The following is an 18,638-nucleotide window of genomic DNA, read 5'->3' as shown; positions in this document are numbered from 1 at the left end:
TCTCCTAAGATCTTGCGGGGAAAAATGATTTAGAAGGCCTAATAAAATAGGGATATCGTTGCAAGCAAAACATGTCCTGCCACCTGCTTTTTATTTTTTTTTAAAGTTCCATATAAAAATAGAGTATTTTTCAACCTAAGGTAACTGTAGCAAATATCTCCATTAAACAAAAAGAAAGAAACCACATACATAAACAGGGCTGTTTTGTTGTTGGGTTTGTTTGTTTGTTTGTTTGTTTAGTTGTCTTGTTTTCAAAGTCATGATGTGAAAGAAAAGCAAATCTTCTTATTTCAGCCACAAAACGCAGGGAATAAAGAGTGCCCTAATTTCTGAAGTGCTACTGATCTTTTCAATGAGGAAATACCAGGCATCAAATATTTAGATTTTAGAACATTTTAATATCCATTTCTTGAGTGGATGCATTCTGAAATAATTAGAATTAACAATTTAAAAAGAGCAGAGTGAAGGAAAGATGGAAAATGCAAACAGTTGGTTCTTGTTAATTTAATTTCAGGTTCTAGGCATGATGTGATTTTCTGAAACAACCAGCCAAAAAACGTTTACCTCAAAAATCTAGAAATGCAAACGCAGACAGATCTTTGGAAACTACACATTATTATAGTCCACGTAGTGGGAAGCACGCGGCCCTCTGGCTCTCGGTGTCGTGTGCAAATGTGCAGGTGCTGCCTCCAAGAGCGGAGTCAGTGTCAATGGAGTCGCGTGCAGGTGTTGCATAATCGGTGTGACTCTTCAAGCTACTTAAGGGCTTCATAACTGATGCTCTACCTTTGTTGGCACTGGATAAAATCATGTGTGCTTGTTTACATATATATACATATACATATATGTGTATATATATGGTGTATAATTCGATCTGACTTGGGGCCAAGAAGAAAACAGCAATTGCAACTCAAAGCGACTATTTACACACATTCAATTCTGAAGTATTGCTTCCTGACCTAAGTTTGGAAGAGGTATTGCCTCTGCGAAGAGCACATCCGTCGTGTTGGTAGCACTTGAACCGCCGCTTAGGGACCTGTCCTCAGTGACTCTCTGTTCAACGCCAGCAGGGGTGGATGCACGGCGTCTCCGTTCCAGAGACTCTGTGGTCCTGGGCTGAGGTATGCTTCAGGGCAGGGAACTGGGAAGGACCCAAGTCGCCTAGTGGCCCAGAGAGAACATCTGTACTGGTGATTAAGGAAGGCTCAGGGTGATTTTTTTTTTTAAAGACAATTTGAAACTCTGGGTGAGCCAACCATCAAAGGCTCCAGTGTGCACGCTGCTGGACCAGCTCACCAGACATTAAGACCCTCTCCCTGTGGTCCACGGCTTTCCAGGGTCAGGAATCACAAACATCTTTGCGGGAGGGGAAGGGAAAAGAGAATGTGCTGGGGGGGAAGCATGTGCAGAGATGAACCTTGTAGGACATGTTCTGAGCGGAACAGCAGAGACACAGGCGACTCGTCGGCAACCGCCCAGCCCCTTAGCTGCTGCCAGAGCTACAGAGCCTGAGGACAGAAGGCAAAAGGAGAGGACCACACTCAAATACATGCCTTAACACTGATGGGAGGAGCCCCTAACATGCCCACAGTCCCTATGGACAAGGACAGTGTTGGGTAGTGTTTTAAAGTAAAAATAAAAATAAAAATTCTGCAGTATCTTGTAAGAATACATTCTTTAGAAGCAAGAGGTATTGTCACGCCACCCTTCCTCTAGCATTGGAAGACCAACAAACTGACAGTAAAACCTGAAGGAAGATCTTAGTTACTGAGAATGCTCTTGACTCCCTGGGACGTCAAGATCCTGGCTATGGCTGCATCAATGGGAGGCCATCCCACGCATGACCCCCTGGGGAGCTGGCCCATCAGAATCGGTATTTCCTGAAGCCAGAAATGGCAGATTCTAGATGAATTGAGGGGGGGATTGATAATGGGACTTGATGTAGATGTGACAGTTATACAGAGATATAGCAGCGAAAAGAAAATGCACATGGTTAAGGTGAAGACCTTAAACAGAGAAGGAGCTAGTCCTCCAACTATCCTGTGAACCATCCGCCAGTCACCTTGCAAGTAACTATGCCAATGACAGGGCAACATGAGCCTGAGTTCAACTCTACATATGCTCTGGACTCAACACCGCAAAACGTCATCGCAGGCACGATCAGCAATAAAGGACCCAGAAGTGATTTTCCTTAGGTTTTCTCTACTTGCCCTGGCTCAACACCTCGTATGCATGCGGATGATTCTGTCTCTACACACAGCGTGAGGACTCCATCTAAAGAGGGCTGGGACGCACCAGGTTCAAGCCTGCCACACACAGGCCCTGCACAAGCCAAGAACGGGAAAGGGTGAGAAACTTCTCGGACGTGTGCAGGCCAAGCTGCTGGCACTCACGCGGGGCAGGACTCTGACTCGACCCTTGCAGCGGGTAGGCCCCCTCACGCGGGGCAGGACTCTGACTCGACCCTTGCAGCGGGTAGGCCCAGACGGCACAGATCTGCAGCCCACGGGACAGAAGCGGCAGTGCCCATTAGGTTTTAAAACCATGGCTGAGGGCATCTCCGCCCCAGGGCACACTAGCCGGGTGATCGGGTCTTGCTCAGCTCCTGCATGAGGAGGTGGCCCAGAGCGGCCGAAGCACTAATGGACATCTTCTCTTCCTTCTGCTGTGCCCCCTGTAGACCCCCTCCCCCCAACCCAGCCTATGTCCCTTCGCCAGAATGACCTGGCTGCCCCTCCCCGAAACACACATTTCCTGATAAATAAATAAATAAATAAATGCAACCCTCAGACATTTATTTTGAGTTTCCCTCTCAGAGGATTCAGCTTCCAAGACAAATCCCTTCACTCCCAGCTGGAAGACCCCTCGGTGTCCGGGGCAGGATGAAACACAGCTTTTAAATACCTGAGGCCTGGGTTCAGAAGCTCTGCTACTGGTCAGCATCTGCAAGCTTGGCCTGCACAGGGAGGAAGCCCTAATGCCCCGCGGCCGGGGAGCGGTGCCCCCACAGCCCCTAAGGGCCCGGGTGCTCTGGAAGGCGCAGGTTGGGAGGGCGCGGGCTGTCCTGGCTGGCAGCTGCTCGCAGCCCACGCCCCCCCACCTCCCCTCACAGTGAGTTACTGGCACTTGATCTCAGATTCATAAATGAAAGTGTGTGTGCGTGTACATGTTTACATAGAAAGGTCAGGTCACTGGAGAACACTAGTATGTATACAGAAAAAAACCCCGCAAAAACATTGTACTAGCAAAAACAAAACAAAAACAAAACAAAAACCCAAAGTGTCCTGTGAGAAAAAGCAATAAAAATGATATCTTAACCACAGCTTTTGTTTAAAAAGTCCAGCAACACCCAATGCTGCGATCTCCACGGGCAGCCTCTGTCCCCAGACGCGAGGCCGCGGCCAGCCCCTGAAGGCACTTGTTCTCCATGCTGCTGACGGTCACACCCAGGGGACAGGGCTCCGGGGGAGAAAAAGCAAAGAGACGGATGTGTGTGGCTCACACAGACGTCAGGGCAAGGACCACGTGGTGCCATGTCCGGCGACGGAGGCTGTGGCGCTTGGGATGCACGACAGGCTAGTACACACACGATTGTGTTTCAAGGAGCAGAGCACCGTGGCAGCGACGGGCGCTGCGTCACACGCTCTTGGAAACATTGAGCCTGGTGAGCTCGCTGGCTTCCTCCATGCCAGCTTCTTCACAGTCACTTTTCTCTATGGCTTTGCCAAATCGACACCTTTCTTCGGCTTTGAAGGGCTCTTTCCACGGCCTCTTAGAGGACAGGTGAATGTCCTTGGCCTGAACGTTGTTTTCGGAACCCAGAGACATCTTGTCTGCATTCTGTACAGAAGGCACCAGGTTGGCGATCTCATCCGTGGGAGACCGCCCAATGCTGCCGTCCACCTGGACTCGGATGTCCGGGGAGATGGACAGCTGGTGCTGTGGCACGGCCCCGCTGTCCATGCACTTTGGGTACAGGTAGGTCTTCATCTGGCCCTTGCCCTTCACGTTCACTGTCCCCCGGTAGTCGAAGTCGTAGCCCATCTTGCTCAGGACGCGGTAGCTCTCCTCGCTCACCTGGATGCGGCACTCCACCCCTGTGCTGTCCATCCTGCTGGCGATGTTGACAGTGTCGCCCCAGATGTCATACAGCAGCTTGGTGGTGCCGATGACCCCCGCTGTGAGCGGCCCATGGTTGAAGCCGACCCTGAGCTTAAAGTTGAACCACAGCATGTTGCTGTTGAAGTCGTCCACCACACGCATCATCTCCTTGGCGAACTCAAACAGGACCTGCAGGTGCTCCTGCGGGTGGCTGCCGTCCTGGCACTGGGCGCCGTTCAGACCCGATGCAGCCATGTACGTGGCCCCAATGGTCTTGATCTTCTCGATGCTGCTGTAGCCCGGCCTGCTCAGGAGCTCGTCGAAGTCCCCGATGAGCTCGTTGAGGACCCGGTAGCACTCCTTGCCCCCCTCGTAGTTCTCCTCGTAGAACTCACTGAAGTTGACGATGCTGGCGAAGATGACGCCTCCGCTGTCGTGGTTCTTGGAGTAGGTCTGTGAGACCTTCAGCTGCTCGGCCACGTGGTAGGGGATGATGTTTCTCAGCAGCCAGTCAGCTTGGTCCCTCATGCTCTGGATCTTGGTGCGGTGAAGGTCCGCCTCCACGTCCCCATGGTAGTGCAGGCGGTAGCTGACCTCGAATTCTCGATTCAGGAACCAGACCAACAGGAGCAGGAGAAAGAAGACAAGAATCACCTCCTGGCCAATCAGGCTGGCCGTTCCGCCATCACGTGGCAAGGAACTATTGCACGGATTCCCCTCGGAACTGGAGAGTAAAGAGAAGAGAAAGGGCGTACCTTCTTAAGTGCATCTTTTAAGGCAGAGGTTGCTGCTTAGGACGTGCAGTTCTGAAAGAGCCCAGCTAACTCGCACTCCGCACCAGGTTCTGTGGACTTCAACGTGTCAACGACCTACAGCCGCGAAGCCACCCGAGCCTGTTAGCTGGCTGGCTGAAGGGGTGCCGAGATAAAGACTGATTTTTGTCACTGATTTCTGAGTAACTACTTGGCGACTGCTTTGTTTTCCAGGAGTCTTTAGCTCCTTGATTTTAAAAATCTTTTCATTTCCACCAACTTTCTATTTTGATAGGAAAGTTAAGAGACTAGTAATACAATTGTATGCCCTTCTCCTGGACTCAACAATTGCTGCCATTTTGCTGCTTTGTTTTTTCCCTCTGTCAACACACATGCGCGCACACACAGCTTTCCCGCTCAACATTATGAAGGTAAGGGGCAGACCTCATGACACTTCGATCCTGAGTATTTCAGTCCCTATCTCCTAAGAATAAGGACATCTGCCTTTGTAACCACACTACCATCATCATACGCAAGAAATTGAACATTCCCTGACATGCTCACATTTTAGATTTCTAATCCAACTTTAGTTCTGGTAGATACGTAATTTCACAAAGAATTAGTGTAAGTTCACTATTGCTTACTTGCATAAAAGTCTGCCAATGTATCACTACCCCCTACTGGGTTAGTTCTGTTTTGTCAAAGTCGTTTAAGACAACGTTAACATTTTTACAAATAATAGGTATACTTTTTTTTTTTAAGTGGACTCCATGCCCATCGAGGAGCCCCACATGGGGCTTGAATTCACGACCCTGAGATCAAGACCTGAGCTGAGATCAAGAGTTGGATGCTTAACGGAGTGAGCCACCCAGGCGCCCCAATATGTATACTTTTAAGAGTAGCGCCTTGTGAGAAACTCAAATAGCATAAACAATGGTATAAAATGAGTGTCCTTCCTATGAGAGGTTTTCTTGTGGTTGCAAGAAATCCTAATACATACTATAACAATCAGGTTCCAACCCTGGGCATTTGGGCCGTGCCCATCCCTTTTCCCCAGGGAACCCCACCATGCTGTCCCCGTGCAGAGAAAGGAGTCTGTCTGTGGGATAAACTACTGGAGCTGGCAATGCTGAGTCACGTCAACTACCGCACATTTATGATTCCATTAGACATTTCCACGTTGCCCTTCTCATTTCTGTTCCCTCCAGGAACAGCCTGCTCTTGCGGGGCGGGGGGCTGTTCTGTAGTTGGATGGTGCTGACGAGCAACAGCTGTGACTGAAGATTAGCGCAAACACAGTCTCTTGGAAAGCTTCTTTTTTAGAGGTAATTTTTCCACTTAAAAATACTACATACTCATCAGAAGAAATTTAGGGGGAAACGTAGAAAGAAGAAAAGATTCATCCGTTATTGACCATCCAGAGGCTGTCACTGTTAACGAGCGTTGTGTTTCCTCCTTCTCTTTCTTCTGTTTGTTTACAAAGCTGTGACTGCTCTGTTAGCATAAATTCTGGGCCCTGATGGGCTTCTAGATTTTATGTGGCAGTAGGATGACTCATTACATAATTATATATAAAATGGATGGGCTCTCAGTTTCCATAGCTCCATGGCACTGAAAACTCAATTCTGTAACTGGAGTGTTTAATAAGTTTTACTATTACCTGTGACTTAAGGACATTACAAAAAATAATGAACTTGACCAGTCTGGCCATAATGGTTCCCTACAAAACACAGTCACAAAAGCCCTGGCCTTGGAATTAGAATCCCAGGACTCTGTCCCAGCTAAACCACTGCAGAGTTCTGGAACCCTGGTCAAGATTTCTAGGTCTCGATTTCCTCACATGTAAACTGAAGAGGGGCTAGAGTATTGCTAAGTCCCTATTGGCCTCAGATTCTGTGCGGAAAGGAGTTAACATAGCAGGCCTGAGGCTGCCATCCATAGAAAGGCCTACCGGCAAGAGTGCCCAAGGTGGTATCAGGATCTTGGATTTGGGGAGGTTCCCACCCTCCTTGATAAGAGGGGCTCACTGTGCCTACACTGTGCCTTCCTTCTGAGAGTCTGGAATTTTGCTCCCTGCCAGCAGAGATGCCTATGTGACCAGCATCTAATAAAAACCCTAGGTACTGAGTCTCTGATGGGGTCCCCTGATGGACAACATTTCACCTGCACTGTCCAAGCTCGCTGCCGGAGGAATTCAGAGTGTCCCGGACTATGCCATGGGGACAGGACTCTTGAGAGCTGGCAACTGGTTTCCTCTGGACTCTATCTCATGTACTTTTTCTCGCTGCTAAATCACAGCCATGAGTACGGCTATATGTGGAGTCCTGAATCCTCCTAGAGAATTCTTGGTTCTCGGGTGGTCTTGGGGACCCCTGCCATAAGTTCCATGACTCAGGCCCTGTGAGCTAAGAACCAAAAAATGCCTTTATGGTAAGACACAGCACACTTATTTATTCTTCTGTCATTTAATCAAGTGGCAGTACCTACCATGAATCTCAAGTACTAAACAATTAACTATTTAAGATGACTGAAACAGATGTGTGTCCAGCCCTGCAAGCCTTCTAACTCACTTGAGAGTAGGGAGAGAATGTGCAACAGGAGGCAATAAGTCTTCTCTTGGGTGAGCCCACCTTGTTGGGTTAGGAGGTGACCATTCTTTGTTTCTCCAAAGCGGTGACATTGAGGAACAGCCCCCTTTATAAGTAGACATCACCAAGGCTTAACATCATCTTAAGGATCCAATCAGACTTTGTAGCCCTGTGGCAGAAATGGGTGATGTGTCTGGCTTTCCTCAAGCAGGCTGCTGCTCTTGCTTTTCTCGCTGTGGCATGGCCTGACTCTGGAGAGGGACACAGGCCAGACCCTCTGGGCAGAGGAGGGGAATTGTGGAACACAGGCCAGTGTGAGAGAGAAAGGGAAACAGACTGTGATGTTTGTTTTCATCTTTGTTTAAAAGGGGAGTCCTAATACACAGATTTACACTTAGTGCCCAAGGGGCTGCCATGCAACAGAGATCTGGAGCAAGAAGATAAGAGAATCACTTCCCAATGATAACCTGTATTTCTCACACAACTACAGAAGGAACAAAGACGGCAGTCTTATTCCTAAATTCAAATAGCAAAGGTCAGTTCCAAAAAGAGGAATTTTATGGGATTAAATGCAAGAGTCAATTTATGACTTAATAGTTGGACATTGTCATAATTGGAAGTTAAGAGTAAAATACAGTATAATTCACTATCATGGAGAAGAGGGATCAAAACAGAGAGAAAAACAGAAAACAAAGATCACTCATGGTCCTGACCAGGTTAACGTGGGATTTGTTAACATTTTGGTGTATTTCAGTGCCATTTAAAATCTATGCCTACAGATGCGAGGCTGGGGCAGTCACCAAGCTGGGACACAAGGGTGATTCTGGGGTCCTGGTCATGTTCTATTTTTTGGTCCGAGTGGCAGTTAATGGGGTGTGCTCACTTGGGAAAATTCACTGAGCCATATTTTTATGATCTGGGTACTTTACTGTGCACACGGTATATATTCATCAATAAAAAGTTTACTTAAAAAGAAGCTAAGTGTTTTATTTTTAAATACTATAGTTGTGATCATCATAGAAACACTCTGCATTCTGCCTTTGTTTCATACTTTTAATCTCCTTCCCAGTGTCTACATGTCCACAGAGATTTAACTTTTTAATTGTAGAAACAGGATTAAAAAAACCATTCATCACTCATTACCAGATCGTAACTATGACGTATCTTACATTTTTTTCATCTACATAATGAAATATCTGGCTATAGCCACAGGACAGATGTGGGTTCACATGGTGTTTTTCTTACGGCTGCATCTTAACAGTGGCAATATTTGAGCACATGGTCACAATTTAATTCATTTCTTTTTATTGGCAACTGAAGTTGCTGAGGAATTTTCAATGTTATCAGCCATTGTGATCAACATTTTTGGGCAGGTGGCGTTTATCATATCTCCTAATTATCCCCTCGGTAGATAAGTAAAAACAGAATTATTAGGTCAAAGGCTATGAACACTTTTGTAGGTCATCAAATTGCTTTCCAAAACTATGCACCATTCTGAGGAGTAATGAGGCATGGCAGAAAGAGCATGGCCTGGTAGTGAGGGAGGCCAGGGTTTAAACACTGCCAATGACTAGCTGTGTGACCATAGACAGGTTCCTTAACTTCTCTGAACTTCAGCTTCCTCATCTGGAAAATGGGGATAAAATCATCTAATGCGTCAAGTTGTTGTGAGAAATGAACCGTATGTTATAAGCGCCTGGTAGCTTAACAAAATAAACACCCAACCAGGTACAAATGTGCCAGCCCTTGCCGGTACTGGGTATTCACAATCTAAAGTCTTGAAGGTACAACGTAAAAGATCAAAAGGATTTTGTAGTTATTTAAATGTGCAATGACTTCAGTAATAGCATAGTTAGCTTCTCCCTACATTTTCTCTTGTGAAATTTTTGGTTTTTGTCATTTACGCAGGTCTTGATCAGCTCTTCATAAAACGGCCCATAGCTACTTTCCTCTGCCTGCTGACTCCCCCCACCCCATAAGTGTGTTGATCAGTCTTTTCTTTTTGTGCGTGTGTGGTCCTATTTATTATTTGTAAGGCTGGAAAGTTCTCTCTGTCCTAGGGGCCTGCAAACTAATTCCATTTTTTCTAGATTTTTATGTAGTTTTATATAATTTAATGTTTATTTCTGACTCTTCAGTTTATATAGATTTTAGTTTGATGTTTACAGTAAAGCAAGGGTCTAGCATTTATTATTTCAAATTTCTAGTTAGTAATTTCAAAATATTTTAGGGAATTAAAATAAGTACTTTCTTAGACTTGGGAAATTTCCTTTCTAACATGCTGAACTCTTACATAAAATTAAGCCAATCTAGTATGTTCTCAGTAAGATATTATAACTATGATATGATATTTTAACAAGTGGGTATTTCCCACTTATTCTTTTAAGAATTACATACAATTCTTTTTATTCGAGATACGACTGCTTTTTGGGAAGCTGAGAAAGAAACAGTACGCAGACAGTTACCCTTGTTTGTTCAGACACAAGCATGATGTTAGAAGCTTACCTGAAATTCTGTCCTGCATCAAGGTGTGAAATTACTATGGAACTGAAATTAAAATGCAGAAAAATATTATCATAAAAAGCAAAGACGGCATTATATAAAGCAAAACTGAGAAGAATTCAAAAAAACAATTGCCCTTTTTTTAAATGTGGAGATCAAGTCAGACAACTAAGGATAGTTAATGCTTTATTGTAATTTGATATTGTGAGTTAACTAAAAATCACAGCAGGCAGAGACAGTGATGCAGCCAACAGGCCTTCACATCAGGTATAGAGGCACCATCGCCAAAGAGCAAAACCAAACAAGAAGTCTTTAAGACATTCGCGTGAGGCGAGGACTTCTCTCTGCGGTGCCACGAGGCCAGAAACCAGTCATGATAAACAGCGATGCCCACTGACAAAGGACTGATTTAGAAAGGAACTGCTGGAGACGCTGGCTGACCTGAGAGGGCACACTTGGCTCCTGGTGTGCCCAAAGCAATTGAATCCCCATTCTGGGGCATGGAAACCACACACAATAAAGAACTCTCTCTTGGTGTCGGGGCAGGACCTGTGACGTGTGGTACCCTTTTCACATCCCTCACAGCTTCCTCTGGGGTCCTGCTGCACCCAGCATCCCCCCAGGCTGGTAAATCGGCCTCGTGCCCACACACTTCCTGGTCTGCTAGATCCATCTGTCCCGCTCACTGCAAAGGGGGACCTTACAAAGCTTCTGCAAGCAGCTCCCCTGGGCAGCAGAGGCAAGGGGATGGCTCAGAGTGGCTTTTATCATCATAGGGGGTGTTAGAGGACTTCACGGGGGAGGCAAGAAAGCAAGAGCTACAGCACAGACACTGTTCTGAGGCTGTATGTCATCTCTCCCTGCCCAAGCGCGACTGTGACACCATCCCTCTCCACATGTGCGCAGCTCTTCTTTTATGTCCGTGTCCCCCTGCGAGGCTGGCATGGTTCTCAGAAGTCCCCTCCCCTACACAGGGCGCCTGTCTGTGCTTGTGATCACCACTCCCCACGCTTCTTACCCCGTGAAGCTCTGCGGTGATGGTGGGGTGGATGGGCTCAAGGGATTCTTCGAGTAGGGAGAAGTACTAGGTGAAGGGGAGGTTCAGCTACAGCCCAAGATCTGCTCTTTGAATTCTGGACAAAGGTGATGGAGTTGGTCCCTCATCACTCTGGTCCCTCCAGATCCAAGTGGAAAAGCCCCGCACCAGTGACTGACTGGTACTGCGAGTGGCTGAGAGGGTATTTGTGATGGTTCTTTTAAAAGGTTAAAAGGCAGATTGATGAATCCCATGCTCTTGGGAAAGAGCTTCATAATGACCCTAATTCCAGATGGCCATACCTTCGAAAGGGAAATGTACGCTTTGTTCTGCTTAAAGTAATTTAACTATTCATTAAAGTTTCCTTTCAAATGCTGAATGACAGTTCTGCCGAAAATTCCCTTTTGATCTTAATTTGCAGAAAACTTGAGTGTCTTTCATGTCGTCATTATTTTATTAAGTCTAAGTGAGGAGAAGGATGCTTACTTTGTCCATTACCGACTGCTGCTTTGGTAATACCCAAAGATATACTATGGCAGTTTCGTATTCGATATTGCAACAAATTGGATCATTTTCTACTTCTGAACTTATTAAGGCAATGGTTCTCAGCAACAGTAATGCCATTCCTAGGGGGCATTTTGGAAATGTTGGGGCTCCTTCCAGTTGTCATAATAATTTGAGGAGCCAGGAATATTAGTAACTCTGAAATATCTTGCTAGCCTAAACCCACGGGAATTATAAAGAAACGGTTTTTTAATATGTGCTAATAGTAAAGTGTTTTTATAAGCAGTTACAAAAAAAGGCCAAGATTTAGGAGAAGTTTGTTACAGAAACAGAAGCTTAATGGCTTTAAGACATTATCGTGAACTTTCTGAACCACTCACTGTGAGCGTTCTTGCTCTCCACCGTATCACAGTATTCCCAACTACGAATTTAGCTGAAAAAGGCTGATAGCTGCAAAACCAGTTGCAAATGTGCAACAATCAACTTGAGATCTGTTTTTAACAAACTAAGAATCAAACATTATTCAATTAGTAGGACACATGAAAGACAGGGATCTTACTGGATTTCATGAATATAGGATGTTTTAAATACAGCACATATCATTGCCATTCCTATATACTTTCATTTTTCATTTTTTGTAGCACGACGGTAAGAATGGCTCCTGTTTCCCACAGACACTTTCTTTCCCCATGCCATCCTATCCCTTGGCACCTACCAGTGATAGGGTTTTGAAGGCCATTTGAATACCAGAGACTGAAAGTGTTCTCCAATATGTGGAAGGACTTCAAGATAAAAGATGTATTTCCAGTGACTGGTCATTACTCCATTTCACGTCATGACACATGTGTCACAACAGTGAGTCGGTATTTATAAATAAGGCCCAGGCCACTTGCAAGAGCACCTTACCTCTTCCCTTCCTCTCCTTCACCAACCTGCAAGCTGTCTGGGTGTATTCCCCTTACTCAAATGAGGTTAGAACCAGCTTCCTCTTTGCATTCTTGTGTCTCCCTATACCTCTACTCCTTTACTTCCTTGATGATCTCGTTTAGAAATGGCTTCTGGTCCTACTTCGCCATCATAAGTAAGTGCAAGCATGTGTCTGCTGCACTATGGCAGGGAGTCACCCAAGGATGTCTATATGCAAATACATGTATATGTCATGAGGAATGATTTTCTTTTTCTTTCTTTTGCATATTCGTCTTCAGACATTTCATTAAGTTGTTGACATTGTGTATGTTGGAAGCTACGTCATGTTGTGACAGTATCTGGTAGAGCAGAGGGAGAGGGCATAGGCACAGATGTGAGAGACAAGCGAGGGTGGGAAAGGTGTCCCAGCCAGCGAGGGCGCCAGACGCAGAGCGCACTGGTGGACATACCTGTCAGGGCACAGGGAGACATAGAGCAGGAGCAGGGGCCCAGCCCCGACGACTGTGGCTAAGGAGGACCTCATCCAGGAGCTGAGCTGGCAGAAGTTACAGTAGTGCACGACGGTGATCAGGACGGCTGAGCCCATAAACACGGTGAACTGCAACGAGGAGCCGGCGCGGTTAGTGACCCATCCCGCCCTCGCCGTGTGGGCCCCTTGCCTCACTTCCAGCTGAGCATACGGACATCAAAGGATTCACTCACTTATCTTTCTTTCGATATAAAAATACCACGGGTATCGCGAAGTATCTGGCAGTTTCAGGGACAGATCCTAAACCGCTGGGTTAATCACCCAGAGCTTTAGGCTGTGAGCTCACATGGGCACTAGGACTCTCCTTCAGATGTGTGGAAACTGCGCACATCATTCTGGAGGAAAGGGAAGGTAGGCCACCCGTCTCAACACCGCCACCGTGTAAGTGGTTACCTTTACAAAGCCTTCCTTCAGGCATCCTGCTACATGCCAGCAGAAATGTAATTTGCTGTTAAAGTATCAAATGCAGTCAGCCTGCCTGGCAGCTCATGTTACACTCACTTTCACCAAAAATAGAACTTTCCACAGGGCATTAATTCAGTCTTCGTGGGGTTTAACTCAGAAGCTCCTTCCCTGATGGACAGCAGCCAGCCCAGAGGCCAGTCACCTGGCTGTGCCAGTTTGACAGATGAGCAAGGTATCTTGTCTGGAAACGTGGGACAGACGCGGCTTTGAAAAATGCATAGGAAAATAACTGATTTGGAGCTCGGTGAACAGATGAGGCTGGAGAGGGCATGTGTGAGCTGGGCAGGGCAGCGTCGTAGCCCTCTCCCTGACTGTGGTCAGTGACAGGCTCGAGCATCGAGACAGGCTGTGTGCTACCTTCCCTGCCTGCTCCTCTGTCCCAGGCAAGTCTTCTAAGACAAGCTCAAGGTGGTGACAAAGAGTTTGTACCTCTTTAAAGGCCTATATTTAAACTGCTATCCCAAGTCATCAGGCTTATTTAAAAAAAAAAATGAGAGAGTCCCGAAGAGCCCAGGAACAAAGTCACTAGGCCTTTACTTACGTGTATGTTTGTCTCAAATTCAGAGGTGACATGTGAATAGACTGCAAGAGCAGGGAGTGACACCAGGATGGCCCCAATGAAATGGCGCGGGAGCCAGCCGGCTATCCACTCCAGCAGGCGCTTCGTACAGGCCATCACATCCTCCAGGAAAAACACCATCCTGGGATGAGGAGGGGAGAAAGGAGAAATGGGGTGTCTGTGGGCGGGTCAGCCTGCCAGGGAAGATGAGGGCAGGAGACCCACCGACTCTTACCAATGCAGCTACTGTGCACGTGGGGGCAGGCGGAGCCCCCCATCCCCTCACTTTGGGTTGGCGGCAAATAAATTGGACTTGCTCAGCTCACCATACCTTATTTTAAGGTAATCTGCTGCATACTAATAACACATGTTCGCACAAAGCCAATCATAAGCTTCTGCGGGTCTCAAAGTAGCTGTAAGAACGGGGCATGCAAACGTTAACAGGCCCTCTGAGAGGTCACCACTTGTTGTCACAGGCTGCTGGGGCGCTTTGGAAGTGTCTGGGATTCTGTCAGGGCCTTTCTGGTTGCCACAATGACTGAGGGGTGCAGACGGCATCTAGTGGACAGGAGCCCGGGATGGGAGGTGCACTGAGACACACAGTGCGGCTCTGCCCTGCATCTCACATGACTGCCACATGCCCCCTGGACACCCACAGAGGAGAGAACTCTGCTGACAATGACCTCAGCCTGGAGCCTCGCTGTGTCTCGGTGCTGCCAACACACGCTGATCTCCCAGGAATGAACCACTATGAGAAGTGCCCTTTGCTTTGGGGCCTCACCAAGGCTCATTCGGCATTTCAGATATCGTGTCACAGGTGGCAACCTGGCGCGTGTGCCCCCAAGCCCGCACACCGCTAGTGGTCCGTGCCTGGAGCTGTCACGTTTGTGTGATTGTGCACATAAAGACACAGCTGACGACTTTGTTATGACTTCCCGGGTAGCGGTGTCCTGGCAAAAACGAGGGGAAACACTACACATTTTCTTTTAAATGGCTCCCTTGCTCTTTCTTCTTCGTATTGGAGTGACAACATTTCATCGACTCCTTCTGAAATTGTGTGTATAAGTAGGCTGTATTTCAGGGTACTGATGTGGACATCACAAAATAATTTTCATAAAGAAGGGGGAGCAAGTGCGTGTCCTGAGAACCGCTGTTCAAAAGGAAGAACAGTCTGGCTAAGTGAGGGGCCCCGGGGTCAGCAGGGGCCAGTACCTGGATGCCAGCAGCAGGAGATGGAAGAAGGGGCACCAGGATTCAGCTGGGCAGGGAGACCCACGCACAAAGACCCTCCCCAGGGAGGGGGAAAGGGACAGGCGTGCTGTCCTCACCTCTGGAAGTGCCAGAAGCCGCTGCTGAGCTTCAACGGCACAAGATCCCCTCAAGTGTCTTTGCCACACACCCAGGGGCCTGCACTTTCTGTCCTGGACACCTGCAGTGCAGCGACCACTTACTACAAAAGCGTGATCGCCACAAGGAAACCTCAAATCTCAGCCATTTTCCACGTGGAGCCAGGCCCTGTCTGACTCTTCTAGGGCCTGGATGGTTCTGGCCTCCTGACACTTAACGGATAATGGAGTCCTGGGAATATTTCCAAGAATAACCACAAATATGCTCAAAGGCAGAATACATAAGCCCCATGAGGAGACAGAAGAAGCCAAGTTCCAACAGGGAGAAGGCAGGACTGGGAGGCCCCCATGAAGGTCCCCAGGACGGCAGAGCTCTGAGGATGAGACCCACCTTCTCACGCCTGCCTGGGCTCGGCACAAAGTGAGGGGAGTGAAGGGATGGGCTACAATTCAAGATGCACAAAAGCCTCTGGAGGAGGTGCCAGGCCTGGGACTGGCCCCTGGAAGAGCTGCAGAAGCAGCTGCTGACCCTCGGAGAGGTGAGAGGGAACTCCGTCATGTCCCCAGCCCCTCCCAGGCTTTGATGATTTGGGTAAAGTGAACTTTTAAAGTCCCACCAGTGGTCACTCAGGAGCAGCGGCCACCTCACTGGAAGACGCTAGCAGAGCATGTGGGTGTGACAGGCCCAGCACACACGGGGGGCAGCCAGCCTGGCATCTCTGTGGCCTATAGCCCTCTGCAGTCTCCAAACTGGGGTTAGGCCAGATTCTGTAGAAGTGGGTCCAAAGGAACAGGGAACAACGGTGTAAAGGGCTTCTGAAAAAGGTACGGAGACAACGCTAGCCTCTAAGAGAGCCGGAGCCTCACCTAGCTGTAGGCCCGTGTCAGACAGAAACCTGCCCCAGGCAAGGGGGCGCAGGCGTGAGGGGACTCCCTGCACATGGGTGCCAGGTTTTCTCTGGGGAGATAGAAATGTTCTAAAATTATATGGTGATGTTTGCACAACTCTGTAGGTTAACTAGGAATCAATAAATTGTACACTTAATGAGTGAATTACATCATGTAATTGTACAATTACATGAGTGAATTAAACACTTACATATGTGAATTATATCACAATAAAGCTGATTTTAAAAAGGAAGAGACAAACTAGGGGCCTGAAGATGCCTTGGTTTGGATTCCCCAGAAGCAGAGCTGATTTGCGAGTGGGTCCCAGGCAGCTTAGCAAGGGTTGTAGAGCCAAGACTTGAGGGGCAGGCCAATAGGGAGGGCTGTGTTACAAGGAGTCCTTTGCTATGCACCATGCACCTCAGTCCTGGTGGAGAATTTGGGTAGACAGTGAGGACACAGTTATCTCAACCTGAAGGAGGCACAGGGGTCAAGTGTTCACACTTGACCCTTGTGCCTTTTTGCAGAGAAGACCCTCTACAAAAACCACAGGGGTAGGGGCAGTGGTGGGGGAATGAGGGGAGGGTGAATACGGGGAAGGGGGAGAGCAATCCAGCCCATATATGTCAAAGGGGTGTGGGGAGGGGGCGACTAGTGTTCAGAAGCCACAGGGCAGACCCAGGGCTGTTGTTTCCTGTCCTGGGGTATTGGGGAAGGGGGGCAGAAACTCAAGGTCAGGGCCCTTCTCCCCCTTTCTGTTTCACCTCCAGCTGCTGGGGGCAATCACGCAGGACTGCCTGTTGAGACGGACAGGGCTGGACAGAGGAGGTGGTCACAGTGCCCTGGAGGCAGACGGGGGCGGGGTGTGTGCTTGTGAATGGAGTACCCTGTGCATTCACACTTAGTCGCAAGTACTCAGAGTGGCTGTGAGCTCCCCCGGGTGCTGGGCTGAACCCCGGCATCAGGCTGAGTGGATCTTGAGGGCCTACCTTCCCTGAGGGGTCCCTGCTGTCTATTCAGACCTTCTGTCCATTTCTAAATTTTCATTACTAAGCTGACATTCTAGGTATCAGACCTCAGCACAGATGCGGTCTGCATATATGCCCCCGTCCGGCAGGCTCCTTCTCACTCTGACCTGAGAAGTGACTGTTGCTCTCTGGAACGGAGAAGCTTTACATTTTGATGAGGTCCAACCTATCTCTTCTTTCTCTGGCTGCTCGTGCTTTTCGTGTCACATCTAAGAAACCACTGCCTGACCCAAGCTTGTGGAGACTGACACCTACAATCCTTCTAAGGGTTTCAAGTCTCACTCGCACATCTAGAAGAGGCACCTGCTGACCAGCAGGCGGCCGCCCATCATGGGCTCCCTGTACGCTCTGTTCTGTTTCTCTTCCCTTTCTCATTCCTTCTCTTCCCACGTGTCCTTTTTAAGTCTCTGAGTGGGGAGATCCAGGGATGGGCTGGCAGTGGAGGGGCCGCAGGGGACACTGACCCTCTGGTAAAGAAGGTGCCCACCTGTGCCGAGGGCTGGGGTCTGTGATGGACGATGCTGAGCAGCGGAGCTTGAGGGGAGGGAAGGAAAGAGGACGGGTCACCCTAAATGCAGAGGCCTCTGGCGTCGGGAGGCGGCTCAGCGGCCCTGCCGCCAGACTGTGCAGCCATAAACTGCTGAGCCAGCAGAGGGAGCTAAAGGCTAAAAGCTGGAGCAGAGCCGGGCAGGTGGGCCTTTACCTGATGGAGACCACAAGGCTCAGCATCTCCAGCAGCAGGGCGGCGCTGAAGACTGCCAGGGCGGCAGGCGGGGGAGCCGTGGTGGCAGCCCCGTACTTCAGGAAGCAGGTGATAGAGAGAATTAGAAACACTGTCGTCGAAAGAAACACATCCAGGAGGGAGCTGAAGGTGGCACTGGCAAAAGTCTTCACGGGAGAATTCTTTATAACCTGTTCAGGGGTAGGAGGGGAGGTGGGAGGCATAAGCAGAAGCTGCAACAGGTGGCCATGGAGTAGGATTTCAATGGAAAACACTGCTAACATTTGTTGACCACTTGCCCACCCTGGACCCAGTACAGGTGGTAAGTGCTTTCGGTGGAGCACCTCTCCTATCTCATTTAATGAGGAAACTAAAGCACAGAGCAGTTAGGAAACTTGCACAAGGTCACACAGCAAGCTATTACAAACCAGTGAGTTCTCACAAACACATTACATACTAAGCCTGAAAGCTGGGTTATGGACTCTGGGTCTGTAAAGGCTGTTGCACAAAAGCCATTTTCTGGAAGCTTCCAGTGAATGGCTGGGTCCCAGGTTCAGGATGTGTGACAGCTGGCTTCATGACAGAAGTAACACGCAGGCATTGGAGCAAGAGCAGATGAAAGCATAGGCGTGTCAACGGATAGTAAGAGATGCTCGTGCCTTCACTCAAGAGCCTGCTCCGGGCCTGGCTTC

At 48.3% G+C, this 18,638-nt stretch overlaps 1 protein-coding gene across 1 annotated transcript in view; it reads right to left on the bottom strand.

Moving 5' to 3' along the window:
* Window positions 1-377: 377 nt before the first annotated feature.
* ADCY9 (adenylate cyclase 9) overlaps window positions 378-18,638 on the bottom strand; it is a 122,539-nt gene continuing 104,278 nt past the window's right edge. Inside the window, exons 6-10 of the mRNA XM_008696832.2 lie at window positions 17,929-18,137; window positions 13,946-14,105; window positions 12,860-13,008; window positions 9,947-9,988; window positions 378-4,825 (exon numbers count right to left, since the gene is read on the bottom strand). Of these exons, the coding sequence (XP_008695054.1) occupies window positions 3,637-4,825; window positions 9,947-9,988; window positions 12,860-13,008; window positions 13,946-14,105; window positions 17,929-18,137 (1,749 nt within the window). The 3' untranslated portion in view covers window positions 378-3,636. The remainder of the gene's footprint in view (window positions 4,826-9,946; window positions 9,989-12,859; window positions 13,009-13,945; window positions 14,106-17,928; window positions 18,138-18,638) is intronic.

This window comes from Ursus maritimus, unplaced genomic scaffold (genome assembly GCF_017311325.1).
Source record: "Ursus maritimus isolate PB19 unplaced genomic scaffold, ASM1731132v1 scaffold_2, whole genome shotgun sequence".
NCBI classification, from domain to species: domain Eukaryota; kingdom Metazoa; phylum Chordata; class Mammalia; order Carnivora; family Ursidae; genus Ursus; species Ursus maritimus.
Note: the sequence above shows the minus strand (reverse complement) of the source record. Positions and strands in the feature narration are given on the sequence as shown.